This window comes from Mobula birostris, chromosome 9 (assembly GCF_030028105.1).
Source record: "Mobula birostris isolate sMobBir1 chromosome 9, sMobBir1.hap1, whole genome shotgun sequence".
Classification (NCBI taxonomy): domain Eukaryota; kingdom Metazoa; phylum Chordata; class Chondrichthyes; order Myliobatiformes; family Myliobatidae; genus Mobula; species Mobula birostris.
In genome coordinates this window covers 27,513,187-27,538,468 of record NC_092378.1, presented here as the reverse complement: position 1 = coordinate 27,538,468, position 25,282 = coordinate 27,513,187, and the positions used below count along the sequence as shown (strand labels likewise).

The following is a 25,282-nucleotide window of genomic DNA, read 5'->3' as shown; positions in this document are numbered from 1 at the left end:
CTGGTTTGAAATTGGGCAGACTTCTAAGGGTACATTAAATTTTCTGGAAATCCACTTTGCCATTGGATGCTTGTTTATGCTGTAGCCATGGCCTATTCGGCTTGTGTTCAGTAATAAGGCATCCAGGATGTTTTCATCTACACTTGTACCCTCCCAGTCTGTGGGGGCAACCAACAAAAATCCAAGACTTTATCACACAAAAAGTGAAATGTTTGTTCACATGGATATGCAGAGATCACAGGACAACAAATCATCATTCTTCTCTACAAAGTCATGGGCTTTACTGTTAAGATCAATCATTATTCAAATCTATCTTAAGTGGATGAAATTCTTTATGTTAGAGTCCAGTCAGAGAACTCACAGAAGAGGCATCTTTATTATCACAAAGTCATACAATGATTGGCATATTTCACTCCTTTTATCAGCCAATCACGAAATAGTCTTCTCACTGAGATACCAAATATGAGAATACAGAACCTATCACCATTGGACAGGTAGTTGTTGACGGGGTTGATGGTGGGTAGTCTGAGATGATCTGGGATTGGGCAATGTGGCCTGCCTTACGTTGCTGACTGAGAGCAACTGGGACCTCACTACTGTGGATGTAGGCCTAGGTGAGGATGCTGACTTTGGTTCATTGATCCTTCAAGTGAATTTGCAAAACTTTGCATTGGTGGCATTTTTCTAGAACTTTCAATATCGAAAGCTTCCAAGGGAATAACAGGCCAAAAGAGAACAAACTAACTACAAACTAAAATTCAATTTTAAAGGGGTGCTCAGCACAAAATAGGGTAAAATATTATTTTATTGTTTGTTCAGAGTTGGGCCCATTGTGAACATTAAGGCATTTTTCTTTTAATACCTCATTATGAAAGCATTCCTTCCTGTATATCTTACCAGTTTCTCCAGCATGAAAGAAGAAAGGCAGGTTAACTCCTGTTTCCTTTGGAATTAAAAGCTCGTTCTTGAAATACCACAGTGGGTGCCCGGCATCTTCTTGGCCAACCTGTAACAGGTTAAGGAAGTATTTTTTTTTCCCCCATGTAACAATATGGAGGGTGTCTTTAGTGTACTGATAGGTTTTATCTCCAGTGGGACAGTGCAATGGTGACTTTGGATGGACAGGTGCATCCACCACTCATAAACAGGGTCTTTATTCCTAATGCTAGTTCGTTCACTACACCACTGATCTACTATGACAGCCATGTATTTCAGGATTCAGCCAGCCTTGTCAGGCATGTTGCTACCAGGTCACTCTTGGTTATAGTCACAACCAGAATACAGTCTGTGCCGTTGCTTCCTATGGTATCTGCTCCTAGCATTCTTTAATACAGGGAAGCCCAAGCTTAACCTGATGCCATGAGACACAGTAGGGTTTTTGGAGTTAATGTTGAGAACTCCCAAAGCTACTCCCTGCCCCGTGTACATCAACATAGAAACATAGAAAATAGGCCATTCGGCCCTTCAAGCCTGCACCGCCATTCAGTATGATCATGACTGATCATCCAACTCAGAACCCTGTACCAGCCTTCTCTCCATACCCCCTGATCCCTTCAGCCACAAGGGCCATATCTAACTCCCTCTTAAATATAGCCAATGAACTGGCCTCAATTGTTTCCTGCGGCAGAGAATTCCACAGATTCACCAATCTCTGTGTGAAGAAGTTTTTCCTCATCTCGGTCCTAAAAGGCTTCCCCTTTATCCTTAAACTGTGACCCCTCATTCTGGACTTCCCCAACATCGGGATCAATCTTCCTGCATCTAGCCTGTCCAATCCCTTTAGAATTTTATACGTTTCAATAGATTCCCCCCTCAATCTTCTAAAATCCAGCGAGTATAAGCCTAGTTGATCCAGTCTTTCATCATATGAAAGTCCTGCCATCCCAGGAATCAATCTGGTGAACCTTCTTTGTACTCCCTCTATGGCAAGAATGTCTTTCCTCAGATTAGGGGACCAAAACTGCACACAATACTCCAGGTGTAGTCTCACCAAGGCCTTGCACAACTGCAATAGTACCTCCCTGCTCCTGTACTCGAATCCTCTTGCTATGAATGGCAGCATACCATTCGCCTTTTTCACCGCCTGCTGTACCTGCAGACTCCCACTTTTGGAAGCCTTGTCATGCCACTGGGACAAGATGTACCCAAAGACTAAGACGATGGAGTTTGAAGCATCGTCTACTAGTTAGGATCAAGTGAGCGTAACCGTGTCCTGCATTCGCTTGGTTAGCTCGTGGAACAGATCTGCCAATTTAGACAATGACCCCAGATGTCCTCCACAGAAGAAGACTCTGCAAGGTCTATTGGGCTAGGGATAACTCCAGATCACCGGGCCCCATCTCCAGAAAACTTAAAACCACTACACAGCTGCAGCACCCTAATCATCTCCATAATGAATGAAAGGTCTTGGATCTGAAACATTAATTCTGTTTCTCTTTCTGCAGATAATGTGTGACCTGCTAAATGTTTTCTGCACTTTGTATTTATTTTATCTTTTTTTAAAATTTCCTTTTATACAAAAAACACAAGCGGTATGTTGCACAAATTAACAAAATTGCTAATAAACATGTGCTGCCAACTTTCATGGAAGTAAATTGGCAATCCAAAGTACTCAAATCAGAAATTAATAAGATTTGTTAATATCTGGCCTTATTTTATGATATGGCTGATTAAAAATTCATAAAGTTAAAGATTCATTATAATGTATGTGTAGGGGAATATGATGCAGGAGAATGCAAGGGGTTTTATTATGCATCATTAACTTTGATTTGCAACATTAATTTGCATATCTCGACATCTGGAAGAAATGACAAGGATCATCGACATAACTAAGGTATTGGCCGGGAGCAGAGGGTGGGGGTAGCTTTACAATAATTAATGAAAGGAACTAAAAGATTCCTTAATCAATTAGGATTGCAAGTTATTAAGTCACAATTTATAAAAACAAATAAAACCTACATGCCATTTTTAATTTATTGACCATTGTCGTAATTGTTACCAGACTTTAGATGATATAGAGTGAACAGACTTTTTCCCCATTTTCTTTTAATTTTTATGTCTTTATACCTTCTGTGGGTTCGAGGTAGGTTAAGCATCTTTTACTGCTGACATCAAAACATTCATAGTCACAATTATACTACAATACTGGATATAATGCTATTTTACTTTGACTCGACATTACCTCTCCCTGCCCTACAATAATACCTAGTTATTTCACTATCTCCTGAAAGACGTTAATGTCTGAGCAGTTATATGGCACGGATCCTTGTTACAGACCTGCTTCCTAAAAAAACCCACTCCTATTTACTCCTCTTTCCTCCTGAAAGATTTGTGACGAAAACAATAGTGATCATAGATGACATCTCACCTCCTGTGGCAATTTGCGTTTATGGTGCTGCTCCAATTTTATATAAAAAGGATACAAGGATTGGCAGGACATAGGTTCCACACCAGTAACTACCCTAAAATGATCAGGTCCCTCAACTGGTGTGGATAACTTCAATCAGCCACTGCTCTGAACTGATTCTATGACATACAAGCTCACATTCAAGGACTCTGCAACTCATGATCTCAGTCTTTTTTTAAAAAAAGACACAATTTGCCTTCTTTTGCGCATTGATTGTTTGCCTGTCTTTGTCTGTTTATGTATAGTTTATCCTAAATTGCACTGTAACTTTTCCTGTAAATGCCTGCAAGAAAATAAATCTCCACGTAGTATAAGATAACGTATGAGTACTTTGGTAATAAATTTACCTTGAGCTTTACAAGGTGGGTTTTAAAATAAAAAGCAGAAATTAATGAACAAGTGAGCAGGAGGCAGAAGCAGTTCAGAATTTTATGATTTTACTTCAGATTTTCAAGATGAGTACCAGGAAGGATCTCCACAGAAGTTGCAGTGGAGGTGTTGGGATGAAGAAAGTCGCAATAAAGAAAATAGCAGTTTGTTGGAACCGGAGGACTGGAGAACTTTAAAGATACACATGAGTATGAATGGATAATTTTTTAAATAAGTTCAATTTCTTTTTTTATAAATATTGTAACATTTTTATGATGTCAACTACCTATCAAATTTTATCTTAGGTGATGAAAGTTAACAAATCAATGTCAGGATTGTGAGTGTAACACCCTGGGAAGTAGAAGCAGTATTTGGGTTATGGATGCTTCAGAAGGTGAGCTGGGTCTTTTGTTCAGCATGAGAGGAAGAGAGAAGATACAGGGGAGAACTGGTCGTAGGATACCACCCAGTGGGGAGATCGTGATTCAATGGAGCCAGGCAGCGAGATCGACTGAGGATCGGTGAATTGAGCTCCAACTGGTGCGCATTTGACTTTTTAATTATAATGGGCCTTTTCTGTTTTTTTCTTTTTTTTTCACTAACCCTTTAGTTAAGATTCATAAATATAATTCCTTTAATCGTATGCAGTGTGTGAGTTACAACTTACAAATTACACAGCAAATTACACAGCATCTTCACAAACCGGGGTTTGTGGTGGGAGACCCATCTCGATCTCACGGGTTTGGTAGGACCAGAGTGGGTCTTCGCGAGACTTACGCAGCCAAGGAAACCAGTGGGGTTTCATGAGCTAATCCTAATAAAGCACATTCACAGGTATTAATCTTCAAGAAAAAAAAAATTAGACAATTAAAAAAAGATACAAAATTAAAATCCACTTTAAGGAGTTATCACAACATCTTCCACTCTTTTTGGACAGATTTGTTCCTTTGACCAACACCTTAAGTCTTCATCACTGGCCATTCCTCTGGCCAAATCACCACTACCTTAACATATTTACTACTAATCTGTGTGGGATAATGATAAGAATGTACAGAACTAAGCAGTATTCAATAGGTAACTAGTCTCTAAACTTTGCCCATTAATTGTGTTGTACTTAGGCACAACACTTTTTATCCGAAAAATTTATGTTGTATCAAATTCCTATAAGTGAATGGAGAAAATATAGTCCTTTGAAAATGAAGGACTTAGATCAAAATAGTGAACGTAAAAAAATGTACGTACCATGTCGAACCCTGCTATGATCTCAGGGAACTTCTGTTGAAACATCATGGCCTCATTTATTGTTGTTTTCATGAAAGAATTGTTATATTTTCTAAAAAGAAATGGCACATGAAAAGTTACTGACAGATGCAAAGAGGACATAAATAGCTTGTCATGATAAAAATGTGACAGATCAATTATCAGATTTAGGGCCAGTACAGGAATCAGTTTCCGGAGTCATTATCCTTCAGCACAATACTAACAGTACTGTACATAACTCTCTGCCTTCCCCAAATCACTCCAGTTGAATCATCTACTCTCAAGATTTCCATTTCATTTCTTATGATTTCCACTCAGTCTTTCAGCAGTCTGTTATCCCTACTGCATTATATCACCCCATGCCAAATGCTGATCTACGTTGAAAGTTGCTGATACTCAAAGTGCTGGTTTGTACATGGTAACAGTGAGCACTCGAGCCTAGAAATTGCTACACCACCTTTTAGTATCATTACAGCAGCACCATGTCATCCTAACATTTTGTTTGTGAAAGTCCAATAAGATCGAGATCCTCACAAAATGACAGAACCATGGTATCAAGCAGCACAAAGGCCCTTTGATCCACTTGCCCATTGTGAAAAGAACTGCCAGTGAGATGAAGAAAATGTTAGAATTAAACATTGCAAACGTGAATATTGAAAGAAAAAAAAAACTAGAGGTGAACATTGCTAACACTGTGAGACACAGAATGCTGTATTTGTTGTATAAAAACAGCTTGAAGATGAATCAACCAAAGCATCTCCCAAACACAACAAAATTAGATGATGCCAGTGTACAAATGCAACACTAAATTATTGTTCCTTAAGCTTCTTGTCTTCATTCAGCTATTATCTTCCTTTAAACGCTGAGGGCAGTTTTAATATGGCAACACAGTATAATGGGTGTAGTGGCTGACTGCAGAAATAAGTTCTCCATCAACTCAAGAAGTCAGGGAAAAACTGACTGCCCTTTTTAATGCTACTTAATTGAATCATAACATCTGAGAATCCCTATTAAAAAGTACAAGTGAAAGCAGGAGTAGGCCAAGTAGATTCTTCAGCCTATTCCAATGCCATAGTTGATCATTTGCAACTTCACTTTCCTGCCGAATTCTCAAATTCATCATATTATAATAAAATGCTGGAAACAGCAGGTCAAGCAGCATTAATGTAAAGAAAAACACAGAGTTCATGTTTTACTTCCGAAACCTATCATCAGAACTGAGAAAGAGATATGAAAAAAATTAGTTTAACAGGAAAGGTGAGGAGAGAGGAGAGGGTAGATGGGTAGAACAGAGGGAATGTTTCTGATAGGGTGAGACCAAATGAGTGAATGTGACAGTTGAAAACGAATTATGTTCTTTGTCTGTGATAAGTGTTCGTAATAGCATGGCTGCAGCTCATCCCCAGCAGGTCAGCAATACTTGTGACGAGAGGAACACACTGCCAAAACCAGAGATGTGTGACATGCAGAAATGACCAGCTCTGAAACAGCAAAAAAGAAAGAGCGAGTTACCTAAAGCCAGAGGTTTGAATAGCAAATCCAGAAGAGAGGTAATTTTTCAATTACCTTAGATTCCAAAGAAAAATCCACTTTGGCCTTGAAATATATTCAGCAGCCTTTCTGGAGAGAAAACTCCGAAGATTCACAAGCATCTCTTCATCTCAGTCCCAAATTTTTGGTCCCTTGAGGCATTGCTTCCTATTTCCAAGACGTTATACTGCACCCTTTTATATATATATATCCCATTCCCTCTCTTTCTCTGTTTGGAATGTTAGTGATGTAGCATCATCAACACAAAAGTCATTCAAAGAATGACAAAAGAAGTTTAAGGAAACCTCTTCACATAGTGTTCTGCTGAAACTCTTGAAACATCAAAACTGAACCGCTAGGTATGTCACATGAAAACTCGGAAATGTATTTGAAGTGAACAATAATTGAAGGCTCAAAGGAGAAAAGGATATTATAGTTAGTCTGAATTGCTCTCTCAAAGATCCAGCATAAACATGATAGGCCAAAGGGCTCCATTGACACCTCGTGGTAAAATGTACATTTGGGAAATATGAGAGCAAAGAGGGATGACAAAAACAAAAAATAGCCTCAGAGAATTTTAACTATGTTTCACTTGATCCCATGAGAACGCACAGAGAATTTTGCTGCATAAATGATCGGAACATAGCATGTCAAGGCAGCATTTCAGTCATGCTTTTGGTGTCTAATGCAAACACAGCATCATAAATTAAGAGCAAAATATTGCTGATGCTGGAAATCCAAAATTAAAAACAGATATGCCAGAAACACTCAACAGGACAACAGCAACAGTCAAGCATTAACTATGCATCTTAATTAATGTTCAGATTAATGGCCTTCCATTATGTTCCAACAAATGCTGAAGCTCAAACAACCGCAGATGCTAGAAATATGAAATGAAAACAGAATATGATGAAAACCTTCAACAGATCAGGCAGAATTTTGGAAAGAAAAACAATTAACATTTCAGGTTCTGGGCCATTCATTGGAAAATTTTAGATCTGGTCATAAATTGTTTCTGTTTTGACCGATGCTGTTTTATTTGCTGAGTGTTTCCAGCATTTTTACATACTTCTGACTATAGAAAGTAATTGCAAAATAAACCAGTGGGTTGTGTTTAGAGAAAGTATTGCTTAGATGTTTAAGTCTAAACACAGTGCGTCCCAGTTAATTGGGACACACTGGGACCAGTACATTTTTGATTCATTAAGCAGTTGCCCCAATTAGTCGAAGTTTCATGGAAACAATTAAAAAGGTATAAGCAAGACAAACTGCCATTTAACTGGGTAACAAATTATTTATTTAAATGAAATACAGAACAAATTAGAACACTATCAATACTACTACCATACTATAAAACTGCGTATTAGTTCCTAATTGACAACAACGGATGAATTCATCTCATATACACTGTTGTGTTCATTTTATTGACTGCAAATGAACAAAATCAGAGCAGACGCCTAGTGCAGATAGTGGACTGTCTTCATGCAATACTTTCGACAATTGTATCCTCCAAATCTTCATTTTCATTGTAATATTCAAGATGATTGTCGATACCTTCAAATTCTTCATAGTTCCTAAATGCTGAAGTAGTGAAATCATTTAGTTTTCACTCCCAACTGTTTCTGGCATCTCCAAGCCTCAGAGCTTGAAACCATAAAGAGGAAAATAGTTCTGAAGTATCTTACTGCCTACGTCTTGCCAACTATCAATGACAGAATCACTGTTTTTTGAACAAAAACACATGCAACTGATGCTATTTAAAAGCTGTTTGCTTTAAGCATGGTGCAGTGTCTAATGGCCACACTAGTGCACACGACTGCCACTAGCTAGAAACTGTTTGGTAACAGTCTCCTGTCCCAATTAAGCAGCATACTGTCCCAAATAAACAAAAAGAATTCTGGCTACTTTCTTGATTGTTTTATGTTCTTTAAGAATTATCCCAAATAAGTGGCTGCTCCGATTAACCGGTAGTCCAGTTAACTATAATCCATCGGACATGATGTCCAAAATAGTGACAAGGTACAGTACTATGCAAACATATAAAACATTCTGTAAAGCAAAGATGCTTTTAAAAATAATGAACTGAAAAGTTTATAAATTTCAAATAAATTACTATACGAGCAGTAAAAAACTTCATCAAATCAATATTTATTGTGACCACCCTTTGCCTTTAGAACTTCATCAATTCTCTTAGGTACACTGTTGAGCAATTTTATAACAAAATCGGCTGGTAGGTTGTCCCAAGCATCTTGGAGAACTTCTATAGCAGGGGTTCCCAACCTGGAGTCCATGGACCTCTCAGTTAACGGTAGGGATCCATGGCATAAAAAAGGTTGGGAACCCCTGTTCTGCAGACTTTGGTTGTCTCACTTGCCTCTGTCTCTCCATGTAATCCCAGACAGCCTCGAAGAAGTTGAGATCAGGGCTCTGTGGAGGCCATGCCATCTGTTGTAGAACTCCTTGTTCTTCTTTTCACTGAAGGTAGTTCTTTATGACCTTGGCCGTGTGTTTGGGGTCATCGTCCTGCTGCAGAATGAAGCTGCGACTGATCAGACACCTCCCTGATGGCATTGCCTGATGAAGGAGAATCTACTTGAACGTCTCAGCATTGAAGATTCCATTAATTCTGAACAGATCACCATTTGTAGAAATGCAGCTCCAAACCTGTGGGGAACCTCCACTGTGCTTCACTGTTGGCTGCAGACACTCATCCATGTAGCACTCTCCAGTTCTTCAACGGACAAACCACTTCCTGTTTGAGCCAAAAATTTCAAAATTTGACTCGTCAGTCCAGAGCACTTGCTGCCATTGTTCAGCACCCTAGCCCTTATGTTTTTGTGCGTAGGTGAGTCTCTTGGCTTTGGTTCCACTTCAAAGGAATGACTTTTTGGCAGCAACTCTTCCATGGACACCACTTCTGACAAGATTCTCCAGGCTGTACAGGGGTGTACAGGGTTCCAGTGAGTTCAGAGATAATAGCAGTGCTGCACTTCTTCCGATTTAGGAGGGAAATCAGTTTGATTTATCTCTCATCTGCTTCACCCGGTTTCTGTGGCCAACCACTACATTTCTGGTCCTCAACCTTGCCCGGTACTTTGTGCTTCTTCAGAAGAGCTTGGACAGCACATCTTGAAACTCCTGTCGGCTGTGAAATTTCTGTTTTGGAGGGACCTTGCTGATGCAGGATAACCACCTTGTGTCTTGCTGCTGCGCTCACTCTTGCCATGGTGTAAGAATTGATGATTTGAAGGTTAAACTATCACACCCTCACCCTTCAGTTTGGCTGTCCTTCACCCAGTTTGATTCCTTGTACACACGTTTCTGTTTCAGTTAATCAGTTTAGCTCATTCAACTCATTCTGTCATTGAACATTAGCACCTGTTTGTTAACTTAGTTTAATCATGCACTGGGCCATATACCCACAAAGTAATCAAGTTTATTTTATTTCAAAAGTGGTCTATTACTTAATCTATTACTTCCTTTAATGAAATACAAACATTTCTCTGTAATTTTTTTTGGAAAATTAATGTTTGGAAATCTAAAATTTGCTCTTTACTACTGACACTAATGGAGAAGACAAAAAATAAACATCTGAAACAAAATTTATATTAAAAATCTGGGCTACATAAGACTTTTGCACGGTACTGAATGTGTTGTTCACAGATAAACTCTCAACTTCCTTACCATTTCATAAAAGTTGGGATTGTTAAATCTTAGCTGTTGCATTACAACGGTGCACTTAACACATTTAATCGCAACTCTAGCTGTGACAATTTTTCAGTCTTTTGGTAATCACACTGTTAAACAGAAATTATCTTTATACCACACCATTCAATGTACTCCAAAATGTTATAACATGAGATTTTCACAATTAGTTCAGCTGCAAAAGCAAATTACCTTAACAATGAACAGTATCATAGCAGCACAACCTGCAAGTTTAATTTTGCATAACTGTGATCTTCAAGATTTGAACTGGATGCATGAATCTAGAAAGGACTTCCCCTTTTTAAGCTGTGAAAGTTGGGTGAGATATCCCATATTGCACCTCATGTATAGAAACAGTTGAAGATACAACTGTCTTGTCAAATACTACAAACCCTATTTTGAAGCACATAGCACACCATATGTTACACTGACCATCCTGTCTAAAATTTATCAAGTCTCTTGTAATAAACACAGTATTTCCATGATCATGTAACATTCCATAGAGTCCTGGGAAAATGTTACAGGTTCCATTTGTGGCAATGTCACCTTGTGAGCTCAAGCTACAAGCTGTGAATTTTATGAATATATTGATACTCTAGCAAAGGACAAATAATACAACTACATTCTAGGGATGAATTGTATAAACATACTTCCCTTCTAACTGTCCAGAATTACCAATATCAATTGCTCAATCTATACACGACTTGGTCATCTAATGCATGTCACTGTGGGACCTCAGCAACTGCACAGTAGATAATACGATTTGTTTAAAACAACTGATTGGCCTGGGCTGAGTTAAATAAGCCCAGTCAGCAAGACCAAGCAATACTGTTCCTTTGCTCTGCTGACCCTAGTTTGAATTATTTCCAGAGCTGCCTGTTCCAGTGCCTCCTTCACAATGATTTGGGGCAGGCTTCAGCAGTGAACCAATGGTACACATCAGAATTGACATTCAAAGCAACGCTATTTTGAAACATCAAATAGAAATACTGATTCACTATATCCTACCTAGGTGTTGAAAATATGACTTTGGCTCCCATGAAGTCAGGATAATCATGTTGGAATTGTCTGGTAACCTCCTGGTAAGCCCTAATGGACCACTCCTTGTCGTGCAAGGTGCCATTGAGTTCATACACCTAAAATATACAGAAAGTGACCGTTAATATTTTGTTGTTTACAATCAAATGACCTTGCAATGCGCCTGTTTGAACAAAGACAGGATGTAACATTCATACTCCCACCTTATTTTCATAGTTGTGCCACCCCACCATTACCAATCTTACAATTCATTGCTTTAGAAAATTCACATGGATGTGTACTGGTTGAAGGTTACCAGAATGGATCTAAGTCACAATCATTTCCTAAAGAAGGCAACCAATCAGTTTCAAAGTCATTCCACAGCACTTTGGAAGATTAAGCAAGCTATTGGAGAAAGACAGGTGAGAGCAAAATAATCACTTTTCTGACTCGGCCGTCGATGAGCGAGCTGCAGACAGCCTTCTGCCTGGAAGTCCTCCAAATCCATACTGTCCACAGCAAAGGCGACAGAAGCCCAAAATGTTTAATGGGTTCATGTGGTCAGGGTCAGTGAAGGCAAAACTACCACTTCAAACAGCAAATCCCCTCACTTTGCACAATAAACTCTGAGTGAATGATAAAAATCTCTGATTTATCCGATTCACACCTCTCTACACCATGACACTACCCATAACACCTCCTGATACACAACTTGCCATACCTACAGTCCTAAATATGACACTGCCCAGCTTCCATACATATGACTTTGCCACATTTCTCTTTCACTCACCATATTATTTACATGGGGTATCTAATCATTAAATAATGTTATATGGTGAATTACAGACTACTTATTGAAATGTCCATCAGCTGAGCCCTAAGTAAGTGAAGTCTCTCAAAATAAACTCTATTAGTTCAGTGCAAAAAGTTAACCATTTATGATCCATAACAAGAATCCAACATCTTTCCTCAACCAAGACAACTGGTAAACTACAGAAGTAGGGTTGATATGAAATCCCACTACTTGCAAAAATGTCCAGAGTTTTATAATTGCAAATTCCACACACAGCATATTCCAGATACCCAGGAACCCTGTTCTTGAAAAACTTGGTAAATTGTACTTTTTGCACATTTGAATCTTATTTTTTTCTGTACACACATTAAATCATTGGACAGCAAAGTGGCAAAGCTGGTAGATGAAACAGGGATGCTGTCTGTGCAAGGTTTGCACGCTCTCCCTGTGACCGTGTGGGTTTCCTTTGGGTGCTCCGATTTAGATTATGAGAACACTCAGTCCTCTTTTATTGTCATTTAGAAATGCATACATGTATTAAGAAATGATACAATGTTTCTCTGGAGTGATATCACAGAAAACAGGACAAACCAAAGACTAACACTGACAGAACCACATAATTATAACATATAGTTACAGCAGTGCAAAGCAATACCATAATTTGATGAAGAACAAGCCATGGGCACAGTAAAAAATAGTCTCAAAGTCCCCGAGTCGATCAACTCCTGAGTCCCCAAAAGCAGGCGGCAAAAGGGAGAAACTCCCTGCCATAAACCTCCAGGCACCGTCAACTTGCCGATGCCTTGGAAGCAGCCAACCACAGCCGACACCAAGTCCGTCCGAAAACTTCAAGCCTCCGACCAGCCCCTCCGATACAGCCTCCCGAGCGCTATCCTCTGCCGAGCATCTTCGACCTAGCCCCGGCCGCTGAAACAAGCAAAGCCGAGAATTTCGGGGCCTTCTGCTCCGGAGATTCCGGTTACCACACAGTAGCAGCGGCAGCGAAGCGGGCATTTCAGAAGTTTTCCAGATGTTCCTCCGTACTCTCATGTCCGTCTCCATCAAATCAGAATTGTGCACGGTCCCCTACTTTACAGATTACAGATATCATTCACCCGAGAGGCCACGCATGCTGCCGTACCGCCGCCATCTTCTCCTCCTCCTACCTTCGAAAGATGTATGGGTTGGTTGGTTAAAACTGTAATTTGCCTCTACTGTGTAGATGGTGTATCTGCAAAATCCTCCTATCCACTGGCTGACAACCAAACCAATCCTAGATTAACAGCCCCATATCAAGCCTTGAATTACAATCAATTGGCACTAACAGTCATCCACACGATTCACATGCCTGACATCACTCTAAGGTCTGTCGTGGCATAGGAATGTCAGGGTGGACAAGGGAAAAGATTCAAGGATGTTTTCAAAGCCTTCTGGAGAAAATGTAATATTTCTCCACTCATAATGAAAAAGCATTCCAGGATGGTCCTGATAAGCTCAAAATTCTTTGTTTGGAGGATAGGGAAGCCCAGTGTAAGCAACAGATAGAGCACACCAATGCTATAGCACCCACCCTCTTCATCCAGCATTGCCTGCTCCACATCCAGCTCAGTTCAAAAATCCCTTATTTGGTTCAACTCTAGTTCCGTGTTGCCAATCGTCCTCAACCTGAAGAGACTGTGTGAGAAGCGCAGTGTTTTCAGCCCAACGTGGCGGATCTCTGAGTAGTCTGGAAGAATCCAGCAGCATGAAAGCTACCAGCTGGTAGCAGCAGTAACCTTCACTTCCACAGGATGAGCTGTCAATCCCACATACTGTCCCCAGGCCATCCTGTACATATGGTGCAACTCTGCGGCTGCCTGCACTCTGAACAGCAGATGGTGAAGATAAGTTATCTTGAACCTCCCTGCGTTCAAGAGGAGGGGGGAGGCAGGGGGCTGTAATGGATATGGACAATAAAAACCTCAGAAGCCTGTGGGTCCTCAAAAACTCTTCAGCTAAAACATGCTGCATACTTAGAACACCCCCAGAGAATTCCCATCCTCTACATTTCTGCCATTTAATGAGTAAAAACAAAGGGATTAGTAGTAGCATTTTGCCTGTTCTTCCAAAGCGCCCAATAGGAAAAAACACAACAAAACCACCAAGCAAAATCTAAATGAAGCAAAGAAAACTAAATTAAAATATTAGAAGTACATTAACCTAATCTGTACTAAACAGTTTGGTTCAGTTACCCGTCCACGGGCATCGTACATGCTGTCAGTGAAGATTTTCCCAAAGTTAAAATAATTCTACAAAGACATTAATATTTCAGTTTTTAAATGAACCCATAGATTGAACAATTTTTATTTCCTTGACATGCAATAACTGGAAGAAAAAAAAACATCAGGCAATAAATCTGACACTGCTATCATTCATGAAATCTGGATAACTCACTTGATACACTCAGCATGTCTGAATTACAACATCTTAATTAGCCCCTACACCCGAAGATGAAATACCCAAGAGAAGCTATTAGAACTGAAACTAATTTGTATGATTTCTTGTGAGTTCCTGTCATTGTGTGGCAGATCAATGATCCAGTACAAAAGCTATATACGCAGCATGTTTCAATAGGCTGTAGTTACTCTCAACATGCCAGCAAAGTGGCCCTCTGCCTGTAGTCTTTAAAGTAAAATGTATTTATAACAATTATCTTTTCTCTCCCTCACTAAACATTGTAATTTGAACCACTGTGACAAGAATCAGGTCCAAGTAACCAGAATTAGAATCAGGTTTAATATCACCAGCATATATCGTGAAATTTTTTAACTTTGCAGCAGCTGTACAATGCCACACACAATAACAGAGAGAAATAAAATTTTGAATTACAGTAAAAATAAACAAATATATATATTAAATTAAATAAGTAGTGCAAAAATAGAAATAGAAAAGTGGTGAGGTAGTGCTCATGGGTTCAATGTCCATTCAGAAATCGGATGGCAGAGGGGAAGAAGCTGTTCCTGAATCACTGAGTGTGTGCCTTCAGGCTTCTGTACCTCCTTCCTGGTGGTAGCAATGAGAAGGGGGCATGTCCTGGTTGGTGGGCGTTCTTAATGATGGACGCTGCCTTTTTGAGGCATCGCTCCTTGAAGATGGCTTGGATACTACAGAGGCTAGAGTCCATGATGGAAATTACTAATTTTACAAATCTCTGCAGCTTACTTCCATCCTGTACAGTAGAGCACCCCCCCATACCAGATTGGTATGAAATTACTATAATTGGTATGAAAAACCCGTCCTGCTGAAGGGTTTCGGCCCAAAACATTGACTGTACTCTTTTCTATAGATGCTGTCTGACCTGCTGAGTTCCTCCAGCATTTTGTGTGTGTTGCTTGGATTTCCAGCATCTGCAGATTTTCTCTTGCTTGAAATTACTAATGCTTTTTTTTTAATGAAGTGATTCTTCATGTTATGAAATGAAGAAATAAATAAAGGAATGAATGAACATACAGCTGTGATAAGGGAGGTAAACAAAACTACTGGTTTAAAAAAATATGGATTCAAAGTAAGACAGAATCTTGGAGCGAGTCTGAGATGAATGAACGTTGTTGGCAGAAATGGTTGGATTAAGGGATAGATTGATCCACAGAACACGAGGTCATACCTAAAGGTGTGGAATCATTGCCAGGTCAGACAAGTGGGTTAAGACCAATCGACAAGGATTTGAAAAACTGAAGTAAGATTCACGGCAATGAGGGGCAGCAAATTAGCTGTGATAATGGCTGATACCTATTAGGCATCAAAGCCAAGTACATTCAAAAGCTGAACTTATACTGTTTGTGAAGGGTGATTGATAGATGCTTGGACTGAATGATTACATTCTCCAAATGACTGGAATTGGGATAAAAGTTTGGTAATAACAGAGTTATGATAATGTTCATAACTGAGGCTGAAGGGTAAACCATCATCACTGAGACTCAACATCCCTCTCTGTATCTGGATCTTGGACATCTTGACAGAAAGATGCAGTCAGTCAGAGTTGGAGGCAGCATCGTAAGCTCCACTGCGCTGAGCGCTGGTGCATCCCCCCTCCCCCCGCCATGGCCGTGTGCTCAGCCCATTGCTGTTCATGCTGTTGACTCATGACTGCACTCCCAGATTCAGCTCAAACCACGTTACCACGTTCGCTCTCATCAGCAACAACGAGTCGGCATACAGAGAGGAAGTAGAGAGGCTTGTCAAATGGTGCAAAAACAACAACATGAGTCTCAACGTGGACAAGATAAAAGAGATGATTGTGGTATTCAGGAAGGCACAGGTCGACCTCTCTCTGTTGCACATCAGTGGTTCTGCCATGGAAAAAGAGCATAAAGTTCTTGCTTCTGCACATAATGGACCAACTACACCTCCTCATTAGTCAAGGCACAGCAGTGTCTACACTTTCTGAGAAGACTGAGGTGAGCAAGGCTCCCTGCCCCCCATCTTAACAACCTCCTACAGCAGCACCATTGAGTGCACTGCCTGATGACATCATTGTGTGGCAGAACGCTGAAAGGCATTGGACAAGATCCTACAGAGGATGGCAAAAATAGCTGAGAGGATCGCTGGGGTCTTCCTCCAACCATACCCCCCATCTGTGACATTAACCGGGAATGTAGTGCATGAAGAGCCCAAGGCATTGTTGAGGATCCCTACGACCCATCCCACAATCTCTCTGACCCACTACCATGATGAAGGAGATACAAGAACATCAGGACTTGGACTGCCAGGCTGGGTAACAGCTTCTTCCCTCAGGCTGCAAGATTAATGAATACCCTGCCACCACCAAGGTCTCATCACCAGGACAGCGAGCTATTTACTGTTCTCTGTTTCCCTGAGCTGCGCACTACATACATCCAACTATATTATAAACTTATTTGTGATTTTTGTTTTATGTCCTGATGAAGTGCCTTGGCCCAGAACGTTGACTGTTTATTCCCATCCATAGATGCTACCTGACCTGCTGAGCTCCTCCAGCGTATTGTGTGTATTGTTTTTGTTTTATGTGCTGTGTGTGATATATGTTTTGTGGGTGCACTGTGGTCTAGAGGAACATTGTCTTGCTTGATTCTACATACGTACAGTCAGATGACAAAAAAACTTGAACTTTAAAGGGATATTACTGAAGATATACCAGTGAATGGTCCTGGTGATGGTTAGGAAGTGCAACTTGAAGCACAACTCCAGGTCAAACAGAAAAGTTTCTCACCGATAGAGTGGGTTGCTGGGAAGATGGATGAAGTCATGGATAATTGAATGGAGTTAACTGGGGTGGACTGACAGGACTGAAAATAAATTGCAACTCAAGATTCATGTGAAACAAAACCACAGCTTCATCTGGGTGAATGATCCTCCAACAACAGCGCAGAGACAGCAATGCCAGTTGATACCTTTGAACTAGTGGGAAACTGGAGCTAGTTTATAATTATTCATATGGAATGTGTACCCATGCTTTCATAAACATATTTCTTTGAGGTAGGGAGTAGATACTGGACAAGGAGAGTGCTGGAGTTATTGGGAGATTTATCTTAGCAGGAACAACATTGCTGAAATCAGAGGGACTATATCAGAACAGGAAGGAGTGGAGTCAAAGGGTGTTCTGTAGAACAAATGGATTAGGAAGGATACGATGGTAGGTGATTTTTCAGTTCTGTGGAAGAAAGGAAGGACCAAGAGGATGAAAGAGGTTAGAGAATCCTATCCAAGAGAGATGGTGACCTAAGAGCAGATTAGGAGGAAGATACTTGAACTGGAGGTCAGTGATGATGCCAGCTCCAGATTATTGAGGAAATGTCTCCTTCAATTACATGACGGAAAGACACAGGTATCACTCAGCACTCTCCTTTGACATGAAATGATTCTTTTTAATCTCCATTAACTTCAACTCTTATTTTAAAACACAGAAGTAGGTTACCTCGAAGGCTGAAATCTAGATCCTCAGTGAAGAGACCTTTGCATCTGGGACCACAAGAGAAACCCTGTTCCAACATTATACATTTATATCATTATGCTGCAGGTTTCCTGAACATACAATAACAGGCTTAAGATTATTTTCATTTTAACCTCTTTTCAAAGTCTAGACAAACTTTAGTTGAGATAAACTGGTAAAGGCAAAGACCATACTTTTGAGATTGACATTCATCAGAACATTAAAAAATCTAAGCAAGCTTTACTTTGCTGTCTTTCCTGATGCTTTATGTTTCATTTTCTGGCTGGAAACTTCTTAGAAAGCACTGAAGATGACTACAAAGACATCTTTATATTGTGTCTGGAGCTAAGGGAATATTTTTCAGTGCCAGTTTCTTTTAGATACCTTTCTGCCTGCCCTAAACGCCAGCACTATAGCAGGCAGTAACTAACTAACTTCGCTTTAGATGACATAAGACCAAAGACCCAGCTGCTTTCTACATCATATTTGTATAATGATGCAAGGGGGATCAAAAAGACGAGGGAAAAGAACCGGGTCGAGACAACAGAAACTTATGGAGCAGAGGAGTTATAAGCCGTGTCGCCCCTCTCTCATTATGGGCGATGTGAGATCGCTGGGTAATAAAATGGACGAGTTGACAGCACTAGCCAGGAGTCAGAGAACATTACGGGAGTGCAATGTTATGTGTTTTACTGAAATGTTGCTGCACGAGGACATACCCGACAAAAACATTTCTGTAAAGGGCTTCCTGACCATTCGGGCCAACCGGAAGTGCACTGACAGTGGTAAGCGTAAAGGAGGGGGGCTTGCTGTGCTGGTTAACAATAGATGGTGCAATCCTGGTCATATTACAATCAAGGAATGTATTTGTAGCTCGGATATTGAACTTTTTGCTGTTGGACTCCGGCCATATTATTTTCCAAGGGAAATCTCACATGCATTGTGGTTGTTGTGTACATCCCTCCCTCTGCCAACCCGACGTCGGCGTGTAACATCATTTACACCGTTGGGCACAGGAGTAGATTCAGCCAGAGACTCATTCCACCGGAATGCAGCACTGAGCATCACGGGAAGTCAATCCTGCCTGTGGCCATCAAACTTTGCAGCTCCTCCCTTGGAGGGTCAGACACCCTGGGCCAATGGGCTGGTCCTGGACTTATTTCCATCTGGCATGGTTTACATATTATTATTTGATTGTTTGTGGTTTTGTATTGCTATGTTTGTACTCTGTTCTTGGTTTGTCCAACTGTAACGAAACTTAATTCCCCTCAGGATCAATAAAGTATGTCTGTCTATCTATCTATCTATCTAGCTATATGAACACTTAATTCCAGGACGAATGAGATGTCTTCCTTTTTTAAAGAAAGGGGCTTCCCTTCCCACCATCAACTCTGCTCTCAAACGCATCTCTCCCATTTCATGCACATCTGCTCTCACTCCATCCTCCCACCACTGCACTAGGAATAGGGTTCCCCTTGTCCTCACTTACCACCCCACCAGTCTCCGGTCCAACATATCATTCTCCGTAATTTCTGCCACCTCCAACGGGATCCCACCACTAAGCACATCTTTCCCTTCCCCCGCCCCCTGATTTCCCCAGGGATCGCTCCCTACACGACTCCCTTGTCCATTCGTCCCCCCCATCCCTCCCCACCAATTTCCCTCCTGGCACTTATCCTTGTAAGCGGAACAAGTGCTACACATGCCCTTACACTTCCTCCCTTACCACCATTCAGGGCTCCAGACAGTCCTTGCAGGTGAGGCGACACTTCACCTGTGAGTCGGCTGGGGTGATATACTGCATCCAGTGCTCCCAGTGCTGCCTTCTATATATTGGCGAGACCCGACGCAGACTGGGAGACCGTTTCGCTGAACACCTACGCTCTGTCCACCAGAGAAAGCAGGATCTCCCAGTGGCCACACATTTTAATTCTATGTCCCATTCCCATTCTGATATGTCTATCCACGGCCTCCTCTACTGTCAAGATGAAGCCACACTCAGATTGGAGGAACAACACCTTATAATCCGTCTGGGTAGCCTCCAACCTGATGGCATGAACATTGATTTCTCTAACTTCCGTTAATGCCCCTCCTCCCCTTCTTAGCCCTTCCCTTATTTATTTATTTATTTATTCTCCTCCTCCCCCCCGTCTTTTTTCTCCCTCTGTCCCTCTCACTATATCCTCCTCTGATGCTCCCCCCCCTTTCTTTCTCCCTAGGCCTCCTGTCCCAAGATTCCTCTCCCTTCTCCAGCCTTGTATCCCTTTTGCCAATCAACTTTCCAGCTCTTAGCTCCATCCCTCCCCCTCCTGTCTTCTCCTATCATTTCAGATCTCCCCCTCCCCCTCCCACTTTCAAATCTCTTACTATCTCTTCTTTCAGTTAGTCCTGACGAAGGGTCTCGGCCCGAAACGTCGACTGTACCTCTTCCTAGAGATGCTGTCTGGCCTGTTGCATTCCACCAGCATTTTATGTGTGTTGCTCGAATTTCCAGCATCTGCAGATTTCCTCGTGTTTGCCTACTTAAATCAACAGTAGTTGTAGAACTTGGACCACTTTACTTAAATGTCCATAGTTATAAGTAATTTGAGAAGATTTAAATAGTAATTTAGTATTAGAATGAATATTTTGCTTCATTATTTACAAATGCAAATAAAAAACTGCACCAGGTTACAATGAATTCTTCCTTTCGTTTCTTTTTTCTGCTTAATTTACTTTCTAATTTCTCTCTCCTTTTCAAGATGATGTCAATCCCTTGCTTGGATATAGTCCTGTGGGTGTTGAGAAACATCATCCATAATAAGCCTTGAGACAGAGTTCTGCCAACCTATCTGAATGAATAAAAAAATCATAAGGAAGTCTCTTAAGTCACAGATGCTACTTCTGGAACTAAAGCAGTATCTTGCTGACTTTCTCTCATAAACACAGCTGCAATTCTCTTACTGTTGCTCAAACGCGATTACTCATCGTATTATTCGCCCAGGTCAGGAGATCTGATGGCTGGAGGCTGAGGGTAGGGTGCTGGGGTTGGATCGGTGAGGAAGCTGAATGGTTGAGGGGAGAGAGGTCTGGTTGCCGAGCAAATTTGTCATGAATGGAAAAGGAAGGAGTTGGTAACAACTGGTGGTTGTGAGAAGCATGATGTGGGAATGATCATGACCCTGAGGGTATGGGGGGGGAGGGAATTCTGAGCATTGGGAATAGAAGGTCCAGTTGGAGTAGGGGTGGTAGCCAAAAGTCAAGCATGGGACTTGGTTTACAGGAGTTCCAAATCCAGCAATGCACATCAATTAAACATGGCTAAGCAATGACCACTGCTAATCACCTGTAGACAACTTGATCTAAGATCCCCCCCAATATTTCAAAATGAGTAACGTTGTCAACCTGCTTGTGACAGATACAGAAAGAACATCAGACAAGTTTGACCCAGTCAAGTTTCCAGCTAACAAGAAATGACACAGATATGCATACTGTTGCATCTTTCTGCAGATGAAAATCCAATTTGCAATTGTATAAGTGAATAAAGCAGCACTGAAGGTGATTGAATTTCTTGGCCAATGACTTGAACAACGCATTTGAAATGTAAGGGGTAACACTAAAGAAACTTGTAATTTGGATGATAAAATATTCATTAATGCAAGTAGACCATTAAATGATTTTTTTTTTGGAACCACTATTGTGAAATATCTAGGGACTGGCTTTCTGGAGAGTCCATTTACCTCAGCCAAGGTTACAGTGACTAGGCACGGATTCTAAGGGTTATATAGAACAATAACAGTCTATTGCAGAATGTAAAGCACTAGCCATCACTTATTCAACTGAATCCCACAGTAACTGATATCCAGTACACTCTATTAAACTAATTGAATGCGTACTGAATTTAAGACTGAGGCAAAATATTTTCTCTCAGAGGGTCATATGTGTTAGGATGCCATAACCTCCACCAAAGTTAAATCTTGCAACATAGGGACAGCAGAGCTTCGCTTCCAGATGAGCTGAATGCCTTCTACGCTCGCTTTGATCACTAGGAGAGGGAGAAACCATCGTGCACCCACGTGTCTCCTGATGATCCTTCCATCTCAGTATCTAAAGTTCACGTGCAGGCTGCCTTCAAGAGAGTGACTCCAAGGAAAGCAACCGGTCTGGATGGAGTACCTGGCCGAGCACTGAAGACCTGTGCTGACCAACTGGCAGGTGTATTTACGGACATCTTCAACCTCTCACTCCGGCAGTGTGTGGTACCCACCTGCTTCAATCGTACCAGTGCCCTCGACTTCCTCAGGAGTCTGCGGAGATTCAGCACGCCATCAAAAACCTTGGCAAGGTGCGTGGTGGAAGGTGTGCTGGCAGGCTGCATTATGGCCTGGTGTGGGAACACCAATGCCTTTGTGTTGAAAACCCTACAGAAGGTAGTGGATTCAGCCCAGTACCTCACAAGTAAAACCCTCCCAACCATTGAGCAGATCTACATGGAACAGTGCTGTAGGAAAGCAGCATCTGTTATCAAAGATGCTCAGCACCCAGCCCATGCACTTTTCTTGCTGTTGCCATCAGGTACAAGGTACAACAGCCTTAGGACTCACACTCCAGGTTCAAGAACAGTTGCTATCCCTCAACCATCAGCCTCTTAGACAAACACAGATAACCACACTCATCCAAGGACTCCTTTGTCTTGTTATATCATAGATGATTTTATTTATTGCTATTTATTTATATCTGCTTTTGCAGTTTGCTGTCCATTGATCCTGTTTACTCTTCTACATAGATTTGCTGAGTATGCCCACAGAAAAAGAATCTCAGAGCTGTATGTGGTGACATAGATGTACTCTGATAACAAGTCTTACTTTGAACTTCGAACTCCTTTCTTCAAAGGCTGATGGAAGCAGAGACTTTGAATATTTTTAAGTCATAGCAACAGCGAGAAATATGGCAACGGAAAGTTCAGTTCACGTTAAAGTCGGATCAGTTACGATCTTATTAAATGGGAGGGCAGGTCACGTCACCTACTTTAACCTTAATGCATATGTGTGCCTACCCACTTCTCAATGCCATGATTCCATTGAAGAGGCTGTTAAGTACGTAGGAGGTATGATTTAAGCAGTGGCAGGTGCAAGAAGGGGAGAAAATGATTGGAATGGAAAAGGGCCAGTTTTGTCTCTTCACTTCCATCTTTTCACCGGTTCAGTGTTTTCCCTTTCCCTCTTTCCTTTCACCTTGTTTCATTTCTTAAAACATGGACACGAATATAAATGCTTTGTGTAGGTCATTACACCATTCGTGTTCAACTGAGCATGGGCAACTGTGCCTTACCTCCCCCCTCCTAGATGCATCCTTGCACAGAAACTGTGATGTGAAACTAAATAAGGGTTTAATCACTTAAGTTCTGAACTTTTTTTTTGCTATATTTGATTTCAGATTTTTTTTATTCCTGAGTACTCTACCCCACCCCATTCTGCTTATTACTATTAGCAATTTTTTTTAATAACTGCACCTAATTTAATCAAGTTCCCCCCCCCACCCCCCAGTTGGAGTAAAGTAAGTTGAAAACCCAAAACTGGCGTTAAGGGTTGAAATCCACTTTTAAGTGACATCCCCGATTTGACCCAAGATACTGCAGAAGAAACATTGTTTCATCATGAAGCATTTGATACATACCAGCAACAGCAAAGCTCGTATCTCTATGTAGAGTACATTATCATGGTAGAACTCTCTCAAAGCCTCGTAGAAGTATGTTTTAAACACGAGGGCATAGGAAATGAGACTGGAAGCAGCTTGAAATAAGTCTTCGAATCTTCTCCAAACCATGCCTTGTGATCGGTAGGCTTCTTCTGGTTTTTCTGTTACCAGTGTAAGATTTCTGATTAGACTGTAGGGAAAATAGAAGTATATTTATCAAATATGAATTTGCCTCAATGCACATTGTTTCTATAACTTAATTGCAGTGTTCAATTTTCAAGGAGGACACATGATTCAAAGCACTTTGGGTCATCCACACACATTCAAATTAAACCCTTGCTTTAAAAACAATGGACACGATTTCTTAGTTTAAAATTGCATCTTCAAAAGTGAAACTTATAGGACTGGAATTGGTTCATTATTGTCACATGTACTAAGACAAAAAGAAAACCTTGAGCAGATCAACTCATTACTCAGAGCACTCAGTAAAACAAGGTAAAACAATAACAATGTAGAATAAAGTGGATCAGCTATACAGAAAGTGCAGTGAAGAGCCAAGAACATCCTTATAAATCTCCTCCACTCCTCTATCAGTGCTGAAAAATCTTTCCCCAGGCCCAACTAGATTTTTATTAGGAAAACGTACTTAAATTCCAGGCCTCAGTCATTACAGGGTGTTTTATGAACTTTCAGATATATATGACAATTCTCATCAAGGTGGTGTCAAGCTGAAATGTCAGTAAAGTTTCAGGCTCAGATTTTGCTGTTTTTTTTAGCTTGTGGATTTGGTTTTGGGGTTATTGCGAGGAATTGGGGAACAGATTAGGACAGAGATGAGGTGCCTTAGTGGTCCTGGGCAGTAAATGACGAATCACAGTGAGGAGCTGAAGTTCCAGTTAGAGTGCTCCGTGGTAAAAGGCCAGTTATCCCTGTGGGTGGATGTCAGGTCCCTTGAATGAAGGCTGGTGGCACTCCGGGTCAGCTAGTTCCCCAAGTTGGCGAGTCTGTGCGGGCGGGAGGTACCAGGGCTGGTGAGTCCAGAAGTCCAAGCCCAGTGTCTGCAAGTCTGCAAGTTGGAGGCCCCATGGCACAACTGGAAGTCGGAGACGTGATGTCTGCGAGGCTGGGCCAGTGACTGAAGGTTGAATTGGGATGTCTTGAGAATGGAGGCCTGTCTCTGTGTATGAGTGGGTGGGAGGAAAGGGGCTTGTTTTACTGTCGTCATTCTGTTTTGTTTTCTGTTGTTGTTGCTTGTATTGTTCTTCTGGACACCATAGGCATGCTATGTTGACGCTGTAAAGTACAGCAACACTTGTGGACTGCCCTGAGCACATCTTTAGGTTGTGTTGGCGACACACTGCACTATATGTTCGATGTACGTCTGATAAATAAATGAATCTGAACCTCTGTTACACTGCTCCATCCTCTGTCACTTCGCAGTGCAGTCTGCTCCTATTTATTAAGTATTCATTCACGTTGTTTCATTTCCCCAAATGTATTACTTCACACTTGTCCATATAAATTCCATTTGCCATTTTCCTGCCAACCTATTCACTTATCGATATCATTCTCCAATATA

General features: G+C 41.1%; 1 protein-coding gene across 2 annotated transcripts in view; it reads right to left on the bottom strand.

The window, feature by feature from the left end:
- ada2a (adenosine deaminase 2a) overlaps nucleotides 1–25,282 on the bottom strand; it is a 71,655-nt gene that overhangs the window by 10,098 nt on the left and 36,275 nt on the right. The window contains exons 3-7 of one of the 2 annotated variants that reach the window (XM_072267669.1): nucleotides 23,683–23,893; nucleotides 11,279–11,406; nucleotides 5,018–5,108; nucleotides 898–1,006; nucleotides 1–158 (exon numbers count right to left, since the gene is read on the bottom strand). In XM_072267669.1, coding sequence (XP_072123770.1) covers nucleotides 1–158; nucleotides 898–1,006; nucleotides 5,018–5,108; nucleotides 11,279–11,406; nucleotides 23,683–23,893 — 697 coding nt within the window. The remainder of the gene's footprint in view (nucleotides 159–897; nucleotides 1,007–5,017; nucleotides 5,109–11,278; nucleotides 11,407–23,682; nucleotides 23,894–25,282) is intronic. The other variant, XM_072267670.1, reaches the window with a different exon arrangement.